This window comes from Physeter macrocephalus, chromosome 9, assembly GCF_002837175.3.
Source record: "Physeter macrocephalus isolate SW-GA chromosome 9, ASM283717v5, whole genome shotgun sequence".
Taxonomy (NCBI): domain Eukaryota; kingdom Metazoa; phylum Chordata; class Mammalia; order Artiodactyla; family Physeteridae; genus Physeter; species Physeter macrocephalus.
Window position 1 is genome coordinate 49,238,599 of NC_041222.1, and position 22,798 is coordinate 49,261,396.

At 36.0% G+C, this 22,798-nt stretch overlaps 1 protein-coding gene across 4 annotated transcripts in view; it reads left to right on the plus strand.

Annotated features, from left to right (window-relative positions):
* The window catches only part of UHRF2 (ubiquitin like with PHD and ring finger domains 2), an 82,094-nt gene that overhangs the window by 7,813 nt on the left and 51,483 nt on the right, over positions 1-22,798 (plus strand). For all 4 annotated transcript variants that reach the window (XR_003681266.2, XM_028493974.2, XM_028493973.2 and 1 more), the window contains exon 3: positions 7,619-7,878. Coding sequence is in view for 3 of the 4 variants with exons in the window: in XM_028493974.2 (XP_028349775.1) it covers positions 7,619-7,878 (260 nt within the window). In the remaining variant the exon portion in view is untranslated. The remainder of the gene's footprint in view (positions 1-7,618; positions 7,879-22,798) is intronic.

A 22,798-nucleotide genomic window follows, 5' to 3' on the forward strand; every position in this document is an offset into this window, starting at 1 on the left:
GATCTTCCCGGACCCGGGCACGAACCCGTGTCCCCTGCATCGGCAGGCGGGCTCTCAACCACTGCGCCACCAGGGAAGCCCTATCTTTTTTTTTTAATTTTATTTTTATTTATTATTTTTGGTTGTGTTGGGTCTTCATTGGTGCACGCAGGCTTTCTCTAGTTGCCGTGTGTGGGCTTCTCATTGCAGTGGCTTCTCTTGTTGCGGAGCACAGGCTCTAGAGCGCAGGCTTCAGTAGATGTGGCACATGGGCTTAGTAGTTGTCGCTTGTGAGCTCTAGAGCGCAGGCTCAGTAGTTGTGGCGCACGGGCTTAGTTGCTCCGCGGCATGTGGGATCTTCCCAGACCAGGTCTTGAACTCGTGTCCCCTGCATTGGCAGGCAGATTCTTTTTTTTTTTTGTGGTACATGGGCCTCTCACTGTTGTAGCCTCTCCTGTTTCGGAGCACAGGCTCCGGATGCGCAGGCTCAGCGGCCATGGCTCACGGGCCTAGCCGCTCCGCGGCATGTGGCATCTTCCCGGACCGGGGCACGAACCCGTGTCCCCCTGCATCGGCAGGCGGACTCTCAACCACTGCGCCACCAGGGAAGCCCAGGCAGGCAGATTCTTAACCACTGCACCACAAGGGAAGCCCCTCTATCCTTATATTTTTTCTTAATTCTTAACTGGTTGGGATAAACTGGGACCCAAACTTAATTTTTCAGAGCTTTTTCAAGGCTAAAAATTAAAGATTGGTAGACAAAATGAATTAAGAAAATGCAAATAGAGATCTATGGAAAAATGCAAACAGATCCATAAAAATGGAAAGAATCAAAACTGGCAAAGAGTTGTATCAAAGTACCTGGCCTGGCTACACTGATGAATTGCTTTAAACCCACAAAGATATCTAAATTGACCCACAAATGAAAAAAAAAAAAAAAAAAAAAAAAAAAAGGAAAGCTTTCATTTGTTCTATAAAGTTAGTGTAATACTGATATTTAAAACATGATAAAAAGCACACTAGTATCACTACATATTGATGTAAAACCTAAGTTATGTTTTGCAAATAAAATTATAACTGTATAGTAGAAGAATATACCTTGACTAATTGTGGTTTGTCAGGAAGTGGGATAGTTCATTGTTAAGAAATATTTTAATATTTCATATTAATAAACCAAAGAAAACAAATGATCTAATCTGTTTTCTGCATCTAAATAAAAATTTGAATTCACTTCTGATATTTTAAAAAAATCCTTGGTAAGAGGAACAGATGGAATAGATGAATATTTTTAAACCACACCCAGCATCATGCTTAATGGTGGGTAAAAGCCACAAACATTCCCATTAAAGACAGGAGCCAGACAAAGAAGCCCGTTAATGCTATTGTTTAACATCTTTCTAGAAGTGCTAGATAATACAGATAAGCAGAAAACAAAGTGTTGTAAATACTGGAGAAGGCAGTCTTCACTTAGGAATACCTGGAAAGCTGAGAAAATACCTTAGAGAATTATGAGCCGTCAGAGTGGCTGTTTAAGTAGCTTTCCTTACTATGATAATTTAGTAAAAGAAAAAGTGTAGTAACAAAACAAAAGTCTGGGAATAAATTTACATGATATGCACAAAACTTACATAAATTAGTGCCTTATGTAGTGCTCACAGTTCAGATTGAATTGTTAATATTGAAAGCCCACTTGCCAAATTGTTGTCTACGTCACTCATTGATTTCGTCTCTCTTTCAGTTACCAAAACTTTCTACTTGATATTTTTTCACATTATTTTAAAAATAAACTTATTAGTTTAGAACAGTTTTAGATTTACAGCATAATTGGGAAGATACTACAGAGTTTCCATATATCCCACACCTGGTTTGCCCTGTTAACATCTTACATTAGTGTGTGGCACGTTTGTTATAATTAATGAACCATATCTCCTTAGCTTGTACCTAATGTCTTTTATGTTCCAGAATCCCATCTAGGATACCATATTACATTTACATTAGTATTATACTAAGACAGTTGTCATGTTTCCTTAAGCTCCTCTTGGCTGTGGCAGTTTCTCAGACTTTGTATTTGATGATCTTGACAGTTTTGAGGAGTATCGGTCAGGTATTTTGTAAAATGCCATGTTAGGATTCATTTGTTTTCCTCATCATTAGACTGGATTTACATATTTTGGGAGGAAGAGCACAGAGCTGAAGTACTATTTTCATCACATATCTAGGACACTGTACTGTTGACATTCTATTTGGTGATTATAATTTAGGTTTTACATCAATAGTAACTTACTACTGTTGATGTGAACCATAATCACCCGGCCAAGGTGTAGTGTGTGTCACATTTCTTCACTGTCAGTTTACTTTCCCCCACCCCCCTTTACATACTGTATTTTTTTTTTGAGATGAAGTCATTATATGCAGCCCAAACTGCATATAGTCAGATTATCTACAAAAATTATTGGGAATTCTTTTATGCGGGAGACTTGTCTCTTCTCCATTTCTTCAGCCATTTATTGACATCAGTATGGATATTTTTTCTCCTGTGTCCCTTCCATATACCCCCATTATTTTGTGTTTCTTTGATTTTCATTAAAGTGCTTTCTTTCTGGCACTAGCACTAGCGCTTTTCTTTCGGGCTCATCTTGTAAGTTTCCTGCCCCAGTCCTGCAGTCAACCATTTCTCCAAGGATCCTTGGTTCCTTTAATTGGAGAATGGTATTGGAAACTAAGATCTGGGCTCTAGGTGCTCTTTGCTACTGGGGTGTCCTTGTTTTTAGGGCCCTCAGCTGACAGAGCAAGGAAATACATGTAGTATGTATAATAACTCTTGTATATCCATGTATCTGTAAATACTTATGTAACCATCTGTGTCCATATTAAGCTTACATTATTACATTTAACTTTTAAGGGCAGCAGTTTAGAAGCTGCTACTTTTGACTTGATTTGTTTTGGGCCATGTAGGTATGAATTTGTTTTCACAGCTTATGAATCTGCAGATCTGAGATTAATCAAGGTTAAGTAGTTAAGGTCAATTTAAATTCTCTGTTTAGCACACTTCTCAATACCCAGTTGTGTCCCCTCCCCCAAACTAATTCAGACAAGCATCATGAGAAACTACTTCTCTTAACAGATCTTTGCTTTTTATTTGCAGTGTTAGCACTTTGGCTGTCAACTATTTCTAGTACTTGGTTTTGTTTCGTTTTTTAAACATCTCTTATATTTCATATTAATATATAGCATAGATGTTAAGGACTTGAGCTCTGTTGTCAGACTTGGTTTCAAATTTCACTTCAGCCAGCTTTCTGAATTGGACACATTTGGCGAGTATAAGTACATTGTCTCCCTTTCCTCATTTAGAAATACACTTGGAACCTGGCATGTAAACTCTCAAAAGGCTACTGTTATTTGTAAAGTAATATGTTTAGTCAGAGCTGCACTTAACCTTCCTCTTTAGTTGAAGAGGCTAACACAAACTTAGTTGCTTTTTTGGATGAAGCGCGGTAATTGTCGTAGATATTTGAAATTTTGACCAGTGACTTTTTCATATAGAAGGGCTTATTTCTGTATAATCCATTCATTGAATATTTAGATATTGAGGGTATATTTTTACTAGGTACTAGAAATGAGGGGTAAAGAGATGATATTGCCCTCTGCCTTCATAATTATATTAGATATTCTTTTGGGCTAGCCTGAAAATGCTCAGAGGCTTCTACTTTTGACTTATTTTGAGTTTGCTTTGAATTTTGTCTATTTTCCTTAGAGTAAGTCTCTGAATAGTGAGTATATCAAGTTTTCATTAAATTGTGTCTGAATCTTTTAAAAATTGGGAGGTTTTTTTTCCTCTTAATGAATTCTTGCCTATGTAATTTTTGCTTTATAAAGATTTTTCTTTATGGATGAGCAAACAGATTTGGAGGCTTTCCCTTCCTTTTGCCTAAGAATATTTTTGGACCTCATGATAAGCAGGCACAAAAAGTGGATTTTCAAAGTATTGTACTCAAAACAGACATAGGTGAACATTTAAACTTTAAGATGAAATTTTAATCTGAAGTTGTTATCCAGTATCAGTCTTGTTTTGCCCCATTTGATAACTTTGAGTGATATTTGGTCAATTTCAGATAGCTTTTCATATGTTGTAAGAAACCAGATACCACTATCACGTTTAGAAAGTCTGTGGAAGATTGCGGAGGTTGGGTCCATCCATTCCCATTGTACAACACATTGAATCACACTGACTCTAGGAAGTAATTTATTTTCTGAAACCAGGTGGACCTCTGATGCCTAAGTTGGTTTTAATTCTGGTTTTTAGATGTGGAAGCTTTGTATGACTCACATCAGATCTTACTGTTGAAATGACTCATTCTGGCTTAAATAATAACTGTTTAGCATGATGATAGTAAGCTTTTAGGGTTTAGCTAAGTGTGTGGCACTGTTAAAACTTTTTACATGTCTATGCTTATTGTAGCAAATAAAGAGGAAAATTATCAGTGATTACTAAGTAAAAATCATGGATTTCTTATATTTCCTGTCTTTTGTCTATAGTGCAGTGCTGCTTTATTTAACCTTGTTGATCATGAAATGTAATAGACAACAAATAAGAGTAGAACTTAACAAGATATTATGAAGTCAGTGTCCATAAATACCACTCAAATTAAGAAATAGAACAGCAGTACGCCAGGAGCTTCTCATGTGCCCCTTTTTATTAAACTCCCTCCTCCCTAGTTGTAACTACTACCCAAACTTCTATGGTAGTCATTTCTTTACTTTTTATTAGCTTTAACCTTTTATTACACTTAACCTCTTAATAACCTTTAACCTATGTATGCATCCCTAATTTTCCTCTTTCTGAACTTTATATAAATGGAACCATATTGTGTTTTGATTTGTAACTCTGAAGAAACACCGTATAATGAGAGAATCATGTTAAGAGTTAGAGAAACCTTTATCAACTTAGCTCCCATTTCTAGCTGTGTATCTTCTGAGGGCAAGTGTATTTCACTTCTGAACCTAATTGGAAAATAAGAATGATGTTGCATTGTAATTTTTAATGGAAGTAACATATATAACGTTAAATGGCTAATGTATTTACCAAATAACCATGGTATGGTAATAAGACCATACTAGGAGTTTTAATAAGTTTTAACGTAGGACATATGTTGATACTTAGTGGAAGGAGAGTTATTTCATTTGTTCCTACTATATGCTTGCTAGGTTGGCACATCATACAGATTTGTCACCTAATCTCAATATACTGTGAAGCATGTTACTTTATAAAAGAAGCTGAGGCTGGGACAGGTTAAGTAACTTGTTCAAGGTTACATCTAGTAGGTGATAAGCAAGGGCTTAAACTGAGGTTTATCTGCAGAGCTTGTGTGTTTTCCACAGAACATACAAAGTGCTACAGCTAGCTATGGTAATTTCTCAAGTATTTGCTCTTGGTGCTGTTTTATTTTTTAATGATTTTTCCTTGCCTCTCATACTTGGGTTTTTTTTTGTTTATTTGGGTTTTTATCAAATACTTCGACATGAAAGACTCTTCTCTAAATGTGGCTACGGGCATATCTCAGAGATAATACGGGTTTGGCTCCAGACGACCGCAAAAAAGAATATCGTAGTAAAGTCAAACAAGTTTTTTGTTTTCCAGTGCATACAAAAATTACATTTATGCTATACTATAGTCTATTAAGTGTACAATGGCATAATTTCTTTTAAAAATGTACATACCTTAATTTTAAAATGCTGTATTAAAAAATAACCATCTAAGCCTTCAGCAAGTCGTGATCTTTTTGCTGGTGGAGGGTCTTGCGTCCGTGCTGATGGCTGCTGCCTGATCAGGGTAGCAGTTTCTTAAATAAGACAGCAGTGAAACTTGGTCACATAGATTGACTCTTCCTTTCACAAACAAGTTTTCTGTAGCATACAAGGCTGTTGGATAGCATTTTACTCACAGTAGAACTTTCAAAATTGGAGTTGAGTCCTCTCAAACCCCGCAACTGCTTTATAACTAAGTTTATATAGTATTCTAAATCCTTTGCTGTTTCAACAATCTTTACAGCATCTTCAGCAGGAGTAGCTTCCATCTCAAGAAACTACTTTCTTTGCTCATCCATAAGAAGCAACTCCTTATCCATTCAAGTTTTACCATGAGATTACAGCAATTCACCCACATCTTCAGGATCCACCTCTAATTCTAGCTCTCTTGCTACTTCCATCACATTGAAGTCCTGAACCCCTCAAAGTCATCCATGAGGGTTGGAATCAATGTATTCTAAATCCTATTAATGTTGATATTTTGACCTCTGCCCATGAATCACAAATGTCCTTAATGGCATCGAGAATGGTCAGTTCTTTCCAGAAGGTTTTCAGTCAACTTTGCTGAGATCCATCAGAGGAATCACTATGGTAGCTATAGCTTTACAAAATGTATAGTAATGAGTAGCAGCAAAAACATAAGCTTTAAGGTCAAGGTGTCTTCAAATCCTAGTTTTACGTTTTATTAACTTTCATTTGGAGCAAGATAACTTGTCAGAGCCTTTGTTTCCTTATCCTGTAAAATATGATTTATTAATTATTAAGGTTAGTTAGACAAGCCTAACTAAAGGAGCCTTGCATAATACCTGGTATATGGGTATTAACTTTAGTGCATACTCACCCCCACCCCTACCCCATGTGATACCATCTGTCAGAATTCTGTTGGATACCTTAAGTGGTCTTAGACCCTCAGGAAAAGCTAGCTTGATTAGGTAATGATCTTATATTAGTAATGTCATTTTTTTTTTCTTTTTAAAGACTTTTTAAAAAGTTGAAGGGTTGTCTCTTGGTTGTTGCTCCTGAAAGGGCTTTGACCTTTAGACCAATTCCCTCAGCTTTTTTAGGACAGTATTTTTTTTTTTTTTAACCCGATTCCTTAGGTAACTCTAAATTTCTCTGGTATACCTGTCTTTTAATACCCTGTTTTCCTTTTGTTAGATTGTATGGTTTAGTTCTGGACCATCCACTAGAGTTGACTACATACATTTTGCATCTTTATAGCTCTGTTCTCTTTATATTTTCTTTGTTCTTTGAGGTACTAAATAATGCATTTGCTAGTGACTTGCTGTTGGTGGAACTTATCTACATTTTGTATAGGTAGGTTCACTAGATTCTTTCCTTTGTACATGTGCGTAAGTCCCTCGTTTTCGAGTTTTATTTTCTATTTAATACTGTTTTCTGGTTGGACTGACTGTAAATTATCTGTAGGATTCTGAAGAAATTAATGGAACAAATTAATATCACAGTCATAATGCTTCAAAGTTCTGGCTTTTTGTTAGTGACATTCTTAATGAATGACATGCCAGAATGACTCTTGGGTACACAAGAATTATATTTGAAAAGTCTAATATAGATATGGGTAAGGAATAGTTAAAGAAAATACCTATTTCATTGAAGGATATTGGGAGGAAAGTTAATTTTCATATTAGTAAATAACAGATTTGACAGTATAATCCAAAAAGAATAGTTTCATTCTAATCTTTGAAATTACTTTAAACATGAATATCTGCAAATATTAACTATGATAACCCTCAAAATAACTTGAGTTATATTAATGTTTTTGAAGCAGTAGATGAAATTACGCTTCATTAACTAATTTTAAACTTTTTTTTAGGTAAATGAATTGGTGGATGCCAGAGATGTCGCCCTTGGTGCTTGGTTTGAAGCACGTATACATAGTGTTACTAGAGCTTCTGATGGACTCTCACGTGGCAAAACTCCACTGAAGAATGGCAGTTCTTATAAAAGGACTAATGGAAATATAAATCATAATTCCAAAGAGAACACAAATAAATTGGACAATGTACCCTCTACGTCTAATTCAGATTCTGTTGCTGCTGATGAAGACGTTATTTATCATATCGAGTATGATGAGTAAGTGCTCATGCTGTTGAGGACTTCATTCATGTTTTTGTTTGTAGAAGCAAAATCTTCCATCTCAAGATTGTTTTCAAATAATAGTCTTTCAGAAGAAATCATCTAGGAGTCATGTTCGGTGTAGTACCATTTGTTTTTATTTTTGTTTGTTTAGTGGTTGTAATATAATAAGGGCTCCTCAACATTTAGCACCTGGCTCCTAAGTGGTTTGTTGTTTTGGGTATCCTAATACCTGGCTTAATTCAATATGTAAGGGTTTCTCTTTGTGTGGTCCTCTATTAGAGTTTTTGCTATGTATTTTAATAATATTCTAGAAAGTATACAATAGTGTGTAATGTAATAGCATTCATTCATTTATTTATTTATTTTGGCCATGCCGTGGGGCATATGGGATGCTAGTTCCCCAACCAGGGATCGAACCCATGCCCCCTGCAGTGTAAGTGCGGCGTCTCAACCATCAGACTGCCAGGGAAGTCCCTGTAATAGCCTTTAGAATGAGGTTGAAATATTTTCTAAAAGCTATTATTGGGATAATTCACATAAAATTTATACATTTAAAGGGTACAACATAGGATTGTGCATTATCACACACTACTCTTAGAACATTTTTATTTTCCCCCAAAAAACTATATGCCCAGCAATCGCTTCCCAATCCCCCCCTCCCAACAAAAAAATTTTTTTGAATTTTATTTATTTTTTTATACAGCAGGTTCTTATTAGTCATCCATTTCATACAACAAAATGTTTTTAAATGTTCATTTGAAAACAGTATTAAGAACTTGCTTTGAGGGCTTAGACTTTAACACTGAATTATTTTCCTTACCTATTTTCAAAATCCTAGAATAAAAGTTACTATGGGGAAAGATTTAGTGTTTATTCAACACTAAATGATCTTTGTCTTCATTCAAGTGACATTTTAATATGTATAGAAAATATGAAACCAAATCTTTATCAGGTGTGAGTTCAAGATCCTAAAATGGTTTTGATTTTTCTTAACAAAAATGGTATAAAAGACTGGTGTCAACTCAGATTTCCAGGATACCTGGAAAGGGGTCAAAAGTAGGTCCCTTTCATCTTTTCTGATACTTCTTATGGTTGTAGTTAACTTGCCAACATGGCTTATTTCAAATGTGCAATCATACTGTTTTTTTACCGTATTAGATGATAATAGAACCAACAACTAGAATGAGTATTAAGATCTGGGATTGGCCAGGACTGGCAATATTGGTAAATCAAGCCTGGGATAGAAAGGGATTGGAGTTGATGTGTTAATAGTAACCAGTGTCTGGGTTTATGAATACCATGGCAAAGAGGCAAGAGTGGAGGACTTAAGCTATCTGTATATCGGCTGTCAACAAGTAGAGTTCTTGATTTGCTTCAAGTTATTATTCTGTTTCTTGGAGAAAAGAAATAACTCAGAAACCTGCTACCTGGGACCTGATTCTGGCCAATAAAGGAGTTATTATTTGGCAAAAAAAAAAAAAATTGTATAGAATGGCACAGTGTAGAAATAGGGTAAGAAGCTTTAAACACTAAGTGAACTAAGGCTTATTAAATTTTTTACAGTTTTAGGAGCTCTTAGTTGGTTTTGGAATAAGACTTTCCAAGGGCTAGACCTGAGTTTGGTACAATGTTAGAACATAAATCACAATATCTTAGCGTTTATTTGGTTATTTTTTAATGAAGAAGTTTGTCTTGATTAGAATGAATGTTAGTCTAAACCCAACATGCATGAGAAGACTAAAATTATCCAAAATAATTTTATATGATGGAATTGTTTCAGTGCTGGCAACCTAAAGATATGGTAGCTGAACTTTCTTTGAGACATTAGATATCCGAAGCTTAGTAAATGTCATTCATATCTTCAAAAAGAGAAAAGGACTATACAGAGTAAAGTATGAAATAAATAAAATAGATGAGTTTCTGGGTAAGAGTTCCAGATAACAAAAGGGTGGTATAAGCATCTAGAAAAAATCATGATCCCATATGGATGTGATAACGAATCCTGTTAGTTTCATTTGTCACGGTTATCAGAAAAGTTAAAAACTATAGTCAAGTTCGTGTTAATTTCAGTAACTTATTAAACAAGTTCTTATATTCCTGGACGGTCGATGCATTGAAGATAGATTGTGAAGTACATGGCTTAGCAGTAGTAATAGATTCTTAGTGAGTAGTAAGCTCCAACTTAGTCAATAGAATGTAGCTATCAAATAGTTACACTGTAGGATGTTTTATTAGAAGTAAGATATCTAGAACAAGACTGGTGGTGCTACCGTTTTACCGGGCTGGTTATTCGCTACTTGGAATATTGTTTTCCATCTTCGTGCTTTAAGAATAATACCAACAGGACCTGGTGCATCTTTAGAGTAGAAGTCAAAATGTAAAATCAACATGAAGAATAGCTAAAAGAACTAAGTATTACATTGAAAAGACTGGGATCAAGATAGCTTTCATATTTTAAAAGCTCTGGGTGAAAGTTCTGTACAACATAGAAGGTAGGTTTCAGGATAACATAAACTTCTACCAGTCAAATCTCTAAAGATAGAGAATGGTCCGCACTGAGAAGGAGACAAAAACAAGTGTTGGCTATCTTCAACCTTAGACAGGGGGAATTACTAGAAATGTTACATTGCAAAGGGAAATAAAGTTAGAGGTCATTAATCCAATCACTCTAATTTTTACTTCCAAAGCAGTATTTGTCAGACAATTTTTTTGTACTTAATAGACTTTAAGTGTACATATAGGCTGCCATCCCATTCCATTTATGATTCTAATTTAGTACTGTCATTTCTCTCAATGAATTAACTTCATTTTTCTCATAGATTAAGTTGAAAGTAATCTGCTTAATTGTCTCCAAACTCTGAGTGCAGCAGTGCGTTTTGAACAGCCTGTCATTTAGCCAGTGCAGAGAGGTATTGTACATGGGACCAAGAAACCTGTCCGAGGAATTCTTCTGGGATATGCAGTGTTTGTCAGTTTAAAATGGCACTGTTCAAAAGTTACTTTTATAGTGACCTACAGGTCCTAATATATTAACCAGACCAAATGAATTCTCAGTCTTTGAAATGAATTTCATTAAAAGCATTGCTGTCTCAGAACAAGATAAGTAGGTATACTACTCTGCATCTTCAATCCCCACTCCAGTCAGAGCAGAATTTAAAACAATTTTTAATCTGTGAGGAGTGATACATATTACAGATTTATAGTGTTACTTATTAGGTAGATGTGTTCCACAAAACAACGCTCCCAAAAGCCAAATCTAGTAGTTGACATTGTTCTAGAATCTCAGGGAAATCATTTGTTTGCTAATCTTATTCCATTTTTCCTCTCAAAATTATAGATACAAATATTCTAAGTGCATAAAAAGCAGGTTATGTTAAGAGTTACTGTTTTCAGGGGTCCCTTTTCTATAGATTCCTTGATGAACATAGACTGAATTGAGAGCTTCTTACTGCAAATAATATAAAGCAAAATTGTGGAGTTAACATCAAAGTGCCTGCTACAAAGAACATATATGTGGGTTTGTTCTGTTTTGTGTTTTCATGATGGCTATTCTATACTATTCATCTGTCATCACCCTTGCCTTAGCAAGGCCTTTGTATTTTTAGAATTAAACCAATCCAGTAAGTACTTTGGGAGAAAGAGCTAGCAGTACAAATATTAAATCTAGACTTTAGAGATTTAGATTCCAACGGATTCTTAAGTCTTCTGTAAAGTTTTAACTTCTTAAAAGCAGCTTTATTAAGGTATAATTCACATAGCATTCAATTCGCCCATTTAAAGTGTAAAATTCAGTGTTTTTTTAGTATATTAACAGGACTGTGCAATAGTCACCACAATCTAATTTAGAACATTTTGGTCTTCCACAAACCCCGTACCCATTAGCAGTCACTCCCCATTTCCCTACCCCCACCAGCCCTTCCTCCAACCCCTCTCAGCCATAGGCAATCGGGAATCTTCTGACTCTGGATTTGCCTATTCTGGACATTGCATGTAAGTGGAATCCTATAACGTGGTCTTTCGTGACTGGCTTTTTTCACTTGGCATAATGTTTCAAGGTTCATCCATGTTGAAGCTTATATCAGTACCATATTCCTTTATTGTCAAATAATGCTCCATATTACCACTGTTTATTTGTCCATTTATCAGTTTATGGACACTGGTGTTTTCTACTTTTTGCTGCTAGGAACCTTCATGTACTATTTTTTTTGTGTAGGCATTTGTTTTAGTTTTTTGGCATGTATGTGGCAGCGAGATTGCTGGGCTGTATGGCAGTTACGTTTAACCTTGGGAAGAACTGCCAGACTTGTTTCCAAAGTGGCTGCACCATTTTACATTCCCATGAGTTGTGTATGAGGGTTCCAAGTTCTCCACATCCTCACCAAAACTTTTTTTGATTAGAGCCATCCTATAGTATAGGAGGTATAATTAACCTACAACATTATGTTAGCTACAGGTGGACAGCATAGTGATTCAATATTTCTATACATCACAAAATGATCACACCCCTAAAGTGTGTTTATTGGAGAATGACTACATCTGCTTGAAACTTTTGTTTTTAGTGGTATTTTGGGCAGAAAACAAAAGGGAAGGGGATTCAGAAGTGAGCAAATGTCAAGGTAATATAGGCAATTATAAACTCATGGAGTGATTAAATGGTCAATTAAAGAAAAAGAACATCAAATTTTCCCTTATTTCATAGTAAGCTTGTACTGTATATTTCCATAGCTTTCTAAAAGTTGTCTTTATTCCCATTAATTAGTTACTCTCTGTAGTTATTTAAGGTTTAAAAATTTTAAGGGTCATGAACATCTAAATTCACAAATCTGTGACTGCAGTCTTGTGAGAGTAGAGATCCTGAAGCTAAGTGTGGTGATGAGCCATGATCTTGACTGATAGGGAAGTAGACTGGGAAAGGGGCAATCATTACCTTAGTGTTTCTGGTAGGTTAATATGTCTATAGCATAGCTTACAGCTATTTAATTACATTAACTCTTATGTGCCAGACTCTGAGCTAACTTCTTACATGAATGCTCATGTAATCTTTAGAATAACTATAATGTTAGTTACATTAACTCCCATATGAAGAGACCAAGGCTTACTTACATAACTTGCCATCTGTTAAATTGTCTGACTCCAGAGCTTAAGGGTTAACCAATATGCATTATTGCCGCTCTGCCTTAAACATGGTACATGTAGTTGGTAATAGCCTACATAACTTCAAAGGTCAACCATTTTGTATGACCTAAAGACTTGCTTTAGACTTGGCCTGGTTTTTAAAGCAGACAGCACTCATACAACTTTGAGTTAAACCCTGGGTATGTAAGCAACTGAGGCCACACTACTGAATTTAATCTTTACTCATCATTTGGCTGCTTTATCAACAGATAAAGGCTTAATTCCTTACCCTGCTTTTGTATTAAGAAACATCTGTTCTTAGTGGATTTGGTTTAGATTCCTCTTAATTAGACTAGCGGTTCTCAACCCTAGCTACACATTAGTTGTCTAGGAAGCTTTACAAATATCAGTGCCTAGGACCCACCCCCAGAACTTCTTGTATGATTGATCTTTGGGACCTCAGGGGATTGCTGTCTCAAAAGTTCCTCTGTGATTCTAATGTGTAGCCGTGGTTGAGAACCACTGCCTTAGACTAGTGGTTCTCAAAGTATAGTCCTGTCCAGGAACATCAACATTACTTGTTAGAAATCCAAGTTCTTGTACTTACTCCAGATGTAATGAATCGCTCTCTGGAGGTGGCCCTGCAGTCTGTGTTTTAATAAGACCTCTGGGTGGTTAATATGTATACTCAAGTTTAAGAACCACTCACCGATTGCCTTTTGTACAGCCTTATCAGTTGCTACTAAGAACCAATATGGGGGAAAGGGGTTGATATGACAATTTAAACATAGTAAATATATTAAAGGCTGGAGATGATATACAATACCTGAGGAATCTGAGTATTCATCTTTATTTTAGTACCTGTATAGGTGGCTTATGGCTTGTTGATTTTTCCATTTTGTTTCCATATACATAAAGGATTAGTTACGTCTTTTTCTAAAAGAAATTATATTTCATTCCAGCTAAATGATCTGTATCATTTAAATGAGGGACCATTTTCCATTATGCAGTCTTTATCTGTACCTTGGCTAACACAGAAAGCAGTGTCCATCATGTGTTTGTGGAGAATTTATCTTTTATGACGTATTGGTACATTCTTTTTTTTTCCTTTTTAACCAATTGAAATATTCTGTTTTGAGTTTTGTGGCAATTTTAGTATATTATCATTCACATAATGTTTCTTTTGACTTGATGATAATTTCTCTGAATTCCCTAAACTTGCACTTCCTCTTAAAAACTCAAACCCCAACCCAGACCATATAAAAGGTACGGTTAACATGGGAGTAGTATTTGCAGAATTAGTTCCAGAACCACTGTTTAAGAAGTATTCTTTATTTCTTCTGTCTGCTCCATCAACCGTTCAGTATTGGTAAATTCTTGAGTGGGGGAGAATACTCTGTAGTAGTTGAATATTTGTTCTGAGATCTAGTTCTGGCTTTCCTTTGAATTAGACTCTTAAATGCATCAGTCAATCGTTCTAAGACAAGCTTTCTGAATTGGGCTTAGGGTTAAACTAGATCTCAGAATCTCCTCATATACCTTCCCCTAAGGATTCAACAGGTACATTTACAGGTCAGTTAAAAAGGTGAATTTGGGAATACTAGTCTTGTTAGTGACTTGCTTTTTTTAATTGCTTTATTAAATTTAGTGTTCTAATTTAGAGACCTTGATTTATAAATTGGAGCTGATTTCTATAAAGAGAAATGTAAGCTAGAAAACACATAGTAGTTTGAACAAGGAAGTATATATATAAAGAGGGAAAATGCTTATGAAAGTTATTTTATTTCCGTATCATATCTTAGTGAATTGTCTATGGCTAGGCAAAGTTGAAATCTTTAAACATGAGAGAGAGTTTTCATAGTGACATGAAAACTACTTATATAATCTTTCATGCTCCATAGTGTTCACATTTCAAATAGAAATGTCAGTTTACCTCAGAAACAATCTCTTTTTGTTTTGACTTTTTAGTAAATTATTCTGAAGTACCCTTTTTTTTTTTTTTTTTTTTTTGTGGTATGCGGGCCTTCCTCTGCTGTGGCCTCTCCCGTTGCGGAGCACAGGCTCCGGACGCGCAGGCCCAGCGGCCATGGCTCACGGGCCCAGCCGCTCCGCGGCATGTGGGATCCTCCCACACCAGGGCGCGAACCCGGTTCCCCTGCATCGGCAGGCGGACGCGCAACCACTGCACCACCAGGGAAGCCCTGAAGTACCCTTTTTAAAGCATGGTTCAATAATTATCTCGTTAAGACGACACTATGTGCCAGGCACTATACAAGTACTTTTCCTGGATTATCTCATGTAATCCTCATTAAACAATCAATGAAGTGGATACTTTTCTAAGTGTAAAGAGGGAATAACTGAGATTTAGAGAAGTTAATATACCTTGTATTGAATAGGTGATAAGTGGTAGACTGAGATTCAGAAGAGCACATACTTAGAACCACTCTACTACACTACCTCTCATTTTGAGAGAAGCATGCTTATAAAATACCTTAATGTATAAATAAGTATATATAAAATATTATAAAGCAGTTTGCATAATTAAAAAAATTTCTGTCATTCTCTCCAGTTATGTCACAGAACAGAAACTTTAAATCAGTAAACACCTGTGTGCCTTTTTCTGTAAGGAAAATGCATAACTCGCTAGTATTCAAAGGATTTTTAAACCAAATAGGTTAAACTGCTGCTTTTAACAGCGTGTCAAGGTTCTACCATGGGATTGAGATCAAATGGAAATGTCATAGCATCACTTAGAACTTGGAGGGTAACTTACGCTAGGCTACAATTTAAAAGCTCTTCTGGCGAACATCTTAGGATAATGTCGTCATTGCTGCCAGCATTCTTTTAAGATTTTTTAAGTTATTCTAAGCCTGTGGTGCATGCTTTTGAATATTCTTAATTATGGCTACTGCAAATAGAAGTCACTGAGCCAATTCTGAAAAAAATCAAGTGGTATTTTTAGATAAAAGTTCTATAAAGTAACAAAACTGATTTTTTTGAATGTATTGATGTGATCTATTTCTAAAGGAATCCCAAAAATGTTTTAATGACGTCTGGGTTTTCATGGGAGAAAAGGAATAAGATTTTTAAAAATCAGATCAGAGTGTCATGTTGATCTTGAGTAGGGAGCTATAGATGAGAGGTTTAGTTTCAGAACCCTGGTGCAGTGACCAGTCTCCCCCATTGTTTTTTGGTTGTTACTGACATGTTTGCCAAAGACTTAGAATATTTCCTCTTTCTATGACTTGCAGTATTCGGAATGGATGATAATCAAAAGGAGGGCAGAAGAAGTTAGATCTTTGACTTTATTGTTGCTCTTCTCTTGTGTTAAAAGATCACTTGGTGCTTAGAAAAATGACTACAAGTATCAGTTAAAATGACTACAGATATCAGTTGATTTCACCTTTTCAAATTTATACATCATTCCTTTACATTAGTGTTTCTCAAAACGATGGTCGGCAACACTGCGGATTCACCCAGGTACGGTATTTATAATGCAGATTCCTGAGGGATACCAAATCCCACCCCCACTCCCTGCATTGGGTGGGCCTAGGGTAGAGCCCAGGAATCTGCTTTTCAGAAAGGCAGCCAGGAGCCTATTAAGTATACAGAGCATTGGTTCTCTTATAGGCTGTATAGTTTTAGTCATTAGAATCAGAATTTGCTTTGAATTCTAGGTCTTTGGTTGAGTTTTTTGCTTTGTTTTCTTTGAACTCGTTCAGCTTTAATTTCCTCATCTGTAAATACCTACTTGACCATGTTCTTTTTTTCCCCCAATAACCCTGAAAAGTATCCAGTAATAATAGTCAAATTTTCTGCTTTTCATTTATTAATAAATCCAGGTTATTTTGGTAAGTACTCTTAAATAATTTATCTTTGGCATAGGTATCTTTTAACCTGATTACATTGTTTCCACTATTAAAAGTTATACACCATTGTTAACATGTTGTACAAGTGAGATTTATTTCCATGTAATATGTAAAGTCCTGCTGTAAGCAGTTTTAAGTAAGTTATTTTTGTCTGTGAGTAAGCTTTACATTTAAGGTGTGAAACTGAGTAATGTTATCTATTAGATTAAGAAATGCTTTCTTTTTGCATGTAGTATGACATTAAAGATTTGCTAAACTAGAACATGCCTCCAGGTGAATGTTGTCCTTATTTAAACATTTTAACACCAGGAAGCCATGTTTTGAAGGAAGGTTAGTGATAGGTTCAGTGATAGTACTTTGCTTAATACTGTTTGAGTCTTCTAAAATGCTTAGTTAGCTTACAAGTCACCTAAGGAAGTGCACTTTTACTATTTTATAACAAACCTGTTTTAAAAATTGTGCTTAATCAATTTCCCTTGAATTTAATTCCCCAGGTTTTACTCAATGATTTGTTAATTGAAAACACAATTGGTTTTTGCTGAAATGTCATATAGTTCAGGATAATCAAAAGCATGTACTCTGAAGGATATCTCTAAAAGACATCTAAAGAGTATTTGGAGCAATGAAAATGTTACTGGGAAAACAAGCTTAAGGATATTTAAGGCTTATCTGAGAATATAGACTTTATAACACCAAAGTGTTTCTAAATTCTCAAAGATGCAGAGTTGCTAACTAGAATAATCTTATACCTGTATTGGGGGTAATACCTTGACTTCAGGTTCTAAGAACAGAAACTCATGTAGAATAAGAGGAAAAAAGGACCCTAGTCTTATCCTTCCATAGCTGTATGTTGGCTCTTGGCACAGTGTAGTCAGCTTCAGTATGTTCCTTCCTCTCTGCTTCAGGTCTTTGGGGATATCTTGAGCCCTGTTTTAGAAGTTTTTCAAGTTTCCAACACTTCACAAAATGTTTCATACAGTCTCCTGCAGTTTTTGCCAGTGCAAACGCTGGAAGAAGACAGTGCTTGGACCAATTTGTAGAATTTTCAGTGGTTATCTTCAGCCATACATTAGACTTCATGGGAGGCAGGGAATGCTGTGTTGGAGGCTGCCTGTACTGAAAAAGACTTTCTCTTGCGTAGTTGTGTAAGTAACAGTGGAGCTAACTACAAGTTTCTTCGTTTTAAGAAATCCAAAAGCATAATCTTTAAAACGCCTTTTTCTTATTACCTCTGTGTAGAATTCTTTGTTCCCACTTAACTACCCTAAAACACAGTGGTCACAGTTTATTACATTTTATTAAGAGCTTTAGTTATACAAAAGATTATTATATTTAATGAGTTGCATGTTTCCAAACATCTGTAGGCCTGGTATATCCTCCCAAACACACTAAAGTTTGAACGTGGTATCTGCTTCTCAATGAAAACTTGCTATTTTATAGTGTAAGTTCTGTGATAGAAATATGCACAACTAGCTTTTAGAGTACCTAAAGTTCTGAGATTATAAGGTAGAGAAGATAGTTCTGTATTCCTGAAGGAGAGCCACAGGATACCAAGGATAAGGAGGTACAAAATACAGGGTTACCTGAGGGTAGATTAGTATGGCTGGAGTGTAGGAGATATATGGTGAGTAGTAAGAAATGAAACTAAAGGTGAATAAAGATTTCAAGTTAAACATGGCAGATTAAGTTGCATGTTTGTCTCCACTCCTTCTTACACCCTCCTAGAAGACAGTAAAAGAATAAATGCATAAACCCCCGAGGACAAAAAATATGATAGAAGTAAGACACAGAAGAGAAAGCAACAATTTTGGAAGGTAAGAAGCTAATGGGTAAATGATGCCTAACTTAGGCCAGAAAAAGCTGAAACCTAAGGATAAGCCAACAACAAGCAAGTAAATTGACATCGAAGAACCTTTGGAAGGTTCAGACCTTGGATTTATCAGGTACTTTGGACGTAGGCATATGGAATAAAACTGAGAAGAAGAGGATTGGTTTATTTATATGAAAGAGCACTTTAATCACTTCTACCCCACTCAAGGCTTAAATCAAGAAAGAGGAAAACATGGTATTCAGGAAATAGGATTCAATGCAGGAAGGAGTGAAAGGAGATCCCAGCATGACAGCTGTGGAACAGGTCTAAGCCTGAAGAGCAAGTTTTCCAGATTAGAATAGGACAGAGGTTTCTAGATGATGTTTTGCAACCCAGAACACTAGTAGAGTACCTGAAATGTCTGAACGTAGAAGAGTTTTAACAACTGTGGTAGAATGAGGATAATTAATATGTACATGGAAAATTAAGCAAGTAGCAACCAAAAAGAAGAGTTAAGTACTCAACAGAAAACAAAGTTGTGAAAGAAAGGATTTATAATCAAAGCATACTTCATTAGTTAGCTATGAACACTTACTTAGTCAACATGTAAAAAAATATATTGTAAAAAATACTGATTTTTTACAAACAACTGGGTTTGTATAACGTGCTTAAGAGCAAGAGATTTTGTCAATCCTTGCAAGATTATAAGTCCTAGAGCCAGGTGATCAGAGTTTGAGTCATGTCTCTGCTTCTTACTCCTGTCCAAGTAAGTTAATTTCTGTGCCACATCTGTAAAATGGGGATAGCATATTGCCTACCTCTATCCTAAGAGGTAAATATGTTAACACTTAGAGCAGTGCCTTGTGTTAGCAATTATAAGGAAGAAGAGATGGAGGCAAATGAGCTGTACATCAGGGATGGGTAGAATAACAGTTTGAAGTAAAAAGCAATGTGTAAGCATGTTACTTTAAAATATGGTGGAAAATAAAAGAAATAGCTGAAAGTTAAACAGTTGCATCAGGGGAATAGAAATCAGTGTGGTGGACTGGGGCAGGAGGCTGCTTGTCCTCATTGTAAGCCTTGAGTGTTAACTTAGAGTTTTGTACTCTTGTGGGAAAACTTCAAAAAGTGGGAAGAGGCTTTTGTTTGGATTTTAACTTGAAGCACAGAGCATTTTATTTTTTATTGTAGAAATCTTTAAACTTAAGCAGAGGTTGAGAGAAAGAACTCATCACCTAGCTTCAATCATTATGAACTCCTGGCCAATCTTGTTTAATCCATACCAGCGTCCCCAAGCACCACCACTGGATTATATTGAAACAAGTCCCAAACCTTAAGTCTTTTCAACCAGAAATAGCCTTAGCAGCTGTGGTGGGCACAGTGCTCAGATCTTCAAGACAGAACTTGCTGACCTGCAACGAATGAATGCAGTTAACTGATAACTTTTAGCCACAGCACTTTTGATACCTGTGACAGTGTTTGAGCCAAAGCCACACTCTTTCTCGGCATCCTCCAGCTGGTGACTAAGTGTGGCAGCGGTTCTAGGGCCTGGCAATTATGCCCAACATTGCTCCAGAGCTCACGATTGGATTGGCGAATATTTTGTTTGTATCACACTCTCATGTTTCTCCTGCTCAACCCTCTTTTCTTCTCCTTTCAAAGTGAAAGACAGCATCGTGGTCTAAGGGCTATTGCTTCCTAGTCCTACTCTTTCTCCCTATTTTTCGTAGGTTCATCCTGATCTTGACATCTATTTGCTCAGTTGAATACTCTAAAAGGATCCTTTTTAAAGTGTGCAGAAGACAGCTAACATCAGGCCAGAGATTTACTACTCTTTAAAAGGTCTGTGTGTGGTTGACCTTTGGCTGGTGTTGGGGAACTTAACTTTCAGGAGGATTCTCATCAGTCCTTGATAAAAGTGGTTCACTCTGCATAAACTCTGGAAAAAAAAATGATTTATGCCGAACACCTGCTTCTGGGAGTCTGGAATTTTGGTATGTGCTAGACATTGAGTGCTTATGTGATGAATCCCTAATAAAAATCTTGAGCATTCTTCACTGTACACCCCTGGTAGTAACATTACACACATGTTGTCGTAATATGTTGCTGGACATATTAAGCACATTTTGTGTGACTACTGGGAGCAGACTCCTTGAGCTTGCACCTGGTTTCCTCTAGACTTGATTCCATGTGCCTTTTTCCTTTGCTGAATTTGCTTTGTATCCTTTCATTGTAGTAAATCATAGCCATGGGAAGAACTATGTGCTCTCCTGTGAGAATGAGTCACTGATCCTGGGGTGGGGACCCTAAAGCATTTAAAAAAAAATCCACATGAAATTTACAATAATTCCTTAAAATCAAATAACCAGTCAATGTTCAGACTGACTTAGTTTTTAAAAATATACTTGGGATTTACAGATAAGGATCAAAATTAAGATCCACCCATTGCATGTAGTTGATAGATTAAGTCTCAACCTACAGGTTTCCCCTCTTCTTTCTTCCTTGCTATTTATTTGTACAAGACAAGTGAGAGTTTATTCAGTTTTCCCAGTCTCAACTTTACTGATTACATTTCTGTAGTGGTATTTAACATGTTCCTCTGTTAATGTTAGTTTCCTGAAAGTTTATACAGTCTTCCGTTGGTATCCATGGGGGATTGGTTCCAGGACCTCCACGCATACCAAAATCCATGGATGCTCAAGTCCCTTATATAAAATGGCATATTTGCATATAACCTATGCATATCCTCTTGTATACTTTAAATCATGTCAGATTACTTATAATACCTAATACAATGTAAATGCTATATAAATAGTTGCTTGAGCCTGGCAAATTGAACTGCTTTTTGGAACTTTCTGGAATTTTTTTCTGAATATTTTCAATCAGTGGTTGGTTGACTCTGGATGCAGAACCCATGAGTATGGAGGGACGACTGTACTTAGAGGCTTGATTGGTTTTAAATTTCATTATTTGATAAGACTAGTTTAGAGATGGTATTTATTTACCTATTACATGGCGTTGGGAGGCACATAATACCTGCTTCTTTCTCTTTTTGTGGTAAGATTTGGGTGTTGTCAGCCTGACACATCCATTGTGAAATTTGCTGCCAGCTTTTAATAGTTTTAGTAGCCATTAATCTTTACCTACAGCCACTATTTTATGAAATGTAGTAAAAATAGTGATACCTCATTCTCTCCTTCATTTATTAGCTATAATTTTTTCATAAGGAGCTTTCCTCAACAAGCAGTTGGTTCATATACAAAAAGTAGGATAAACTATTGATTCTTGAACTTTTTCAGTGTTCAGAATGAATAAATTCCTAGCATCCTCCAGAGGTTGGTCAGTGAGATTTTTACTAAGTCTCATTATGAACTAATGGATTTTAATACTTGTTTTTTACTCTAACTCAGTTCTTTTTGGTGCCCAGATTGTCTCATCTCTGGCCTGTGGAGGCTCCTTCAAGTTGAACCTGACATAATGAGGGTTTCTTTGCATTCAGGTACAATAGGATGTCCCAAGCTCTTCTATTTCCTGCCCAGGCCTGGATTCAGCCATTTCTTTAAGGAGCCCTTGTTCTTTTTGTAAGAGCATATAGTCAGCTGTTCACTGATACTTGTATTGATCATGTTTCTAGGTCTTAACGCTGGAAACAGCTAGGAAATGTTTGTATTGATATTTCCAATTAATTTTAGAGTTGAGGGGTTATCATTTAATATCCTTAATCTCTTATTTTTTCTCTTACCTTGAAAATCATGGTTTCTATTAATGTCACCACTGACTTGTTTTATTCTACTCATATGATGGTTTCAGACTAACAGTACTAATATTGCAAACAATATGATTAGTGAAAAGTTGGTATGTTTTTTACTTTGTCCTTAGTAAATAGGTATAACCCCACTAGGAATGTATAGTTAGTGTATTTTCAAGTCACTTGTAATGGTATTTCTCAGTAGTTAAGCCACTTTTTTCATTTTGCTTTTGGTTTTTAGGGATTTCTCACATTTTGTGAATTCTGTTTTTATAATCAAGTGAAACATTAAACGATCCTATAGGTAAAACTTCAAAACAAGTACATTAAGAAAAAGTGTCCATCTTGGTTCCTTCTACCCTATTTCTTACC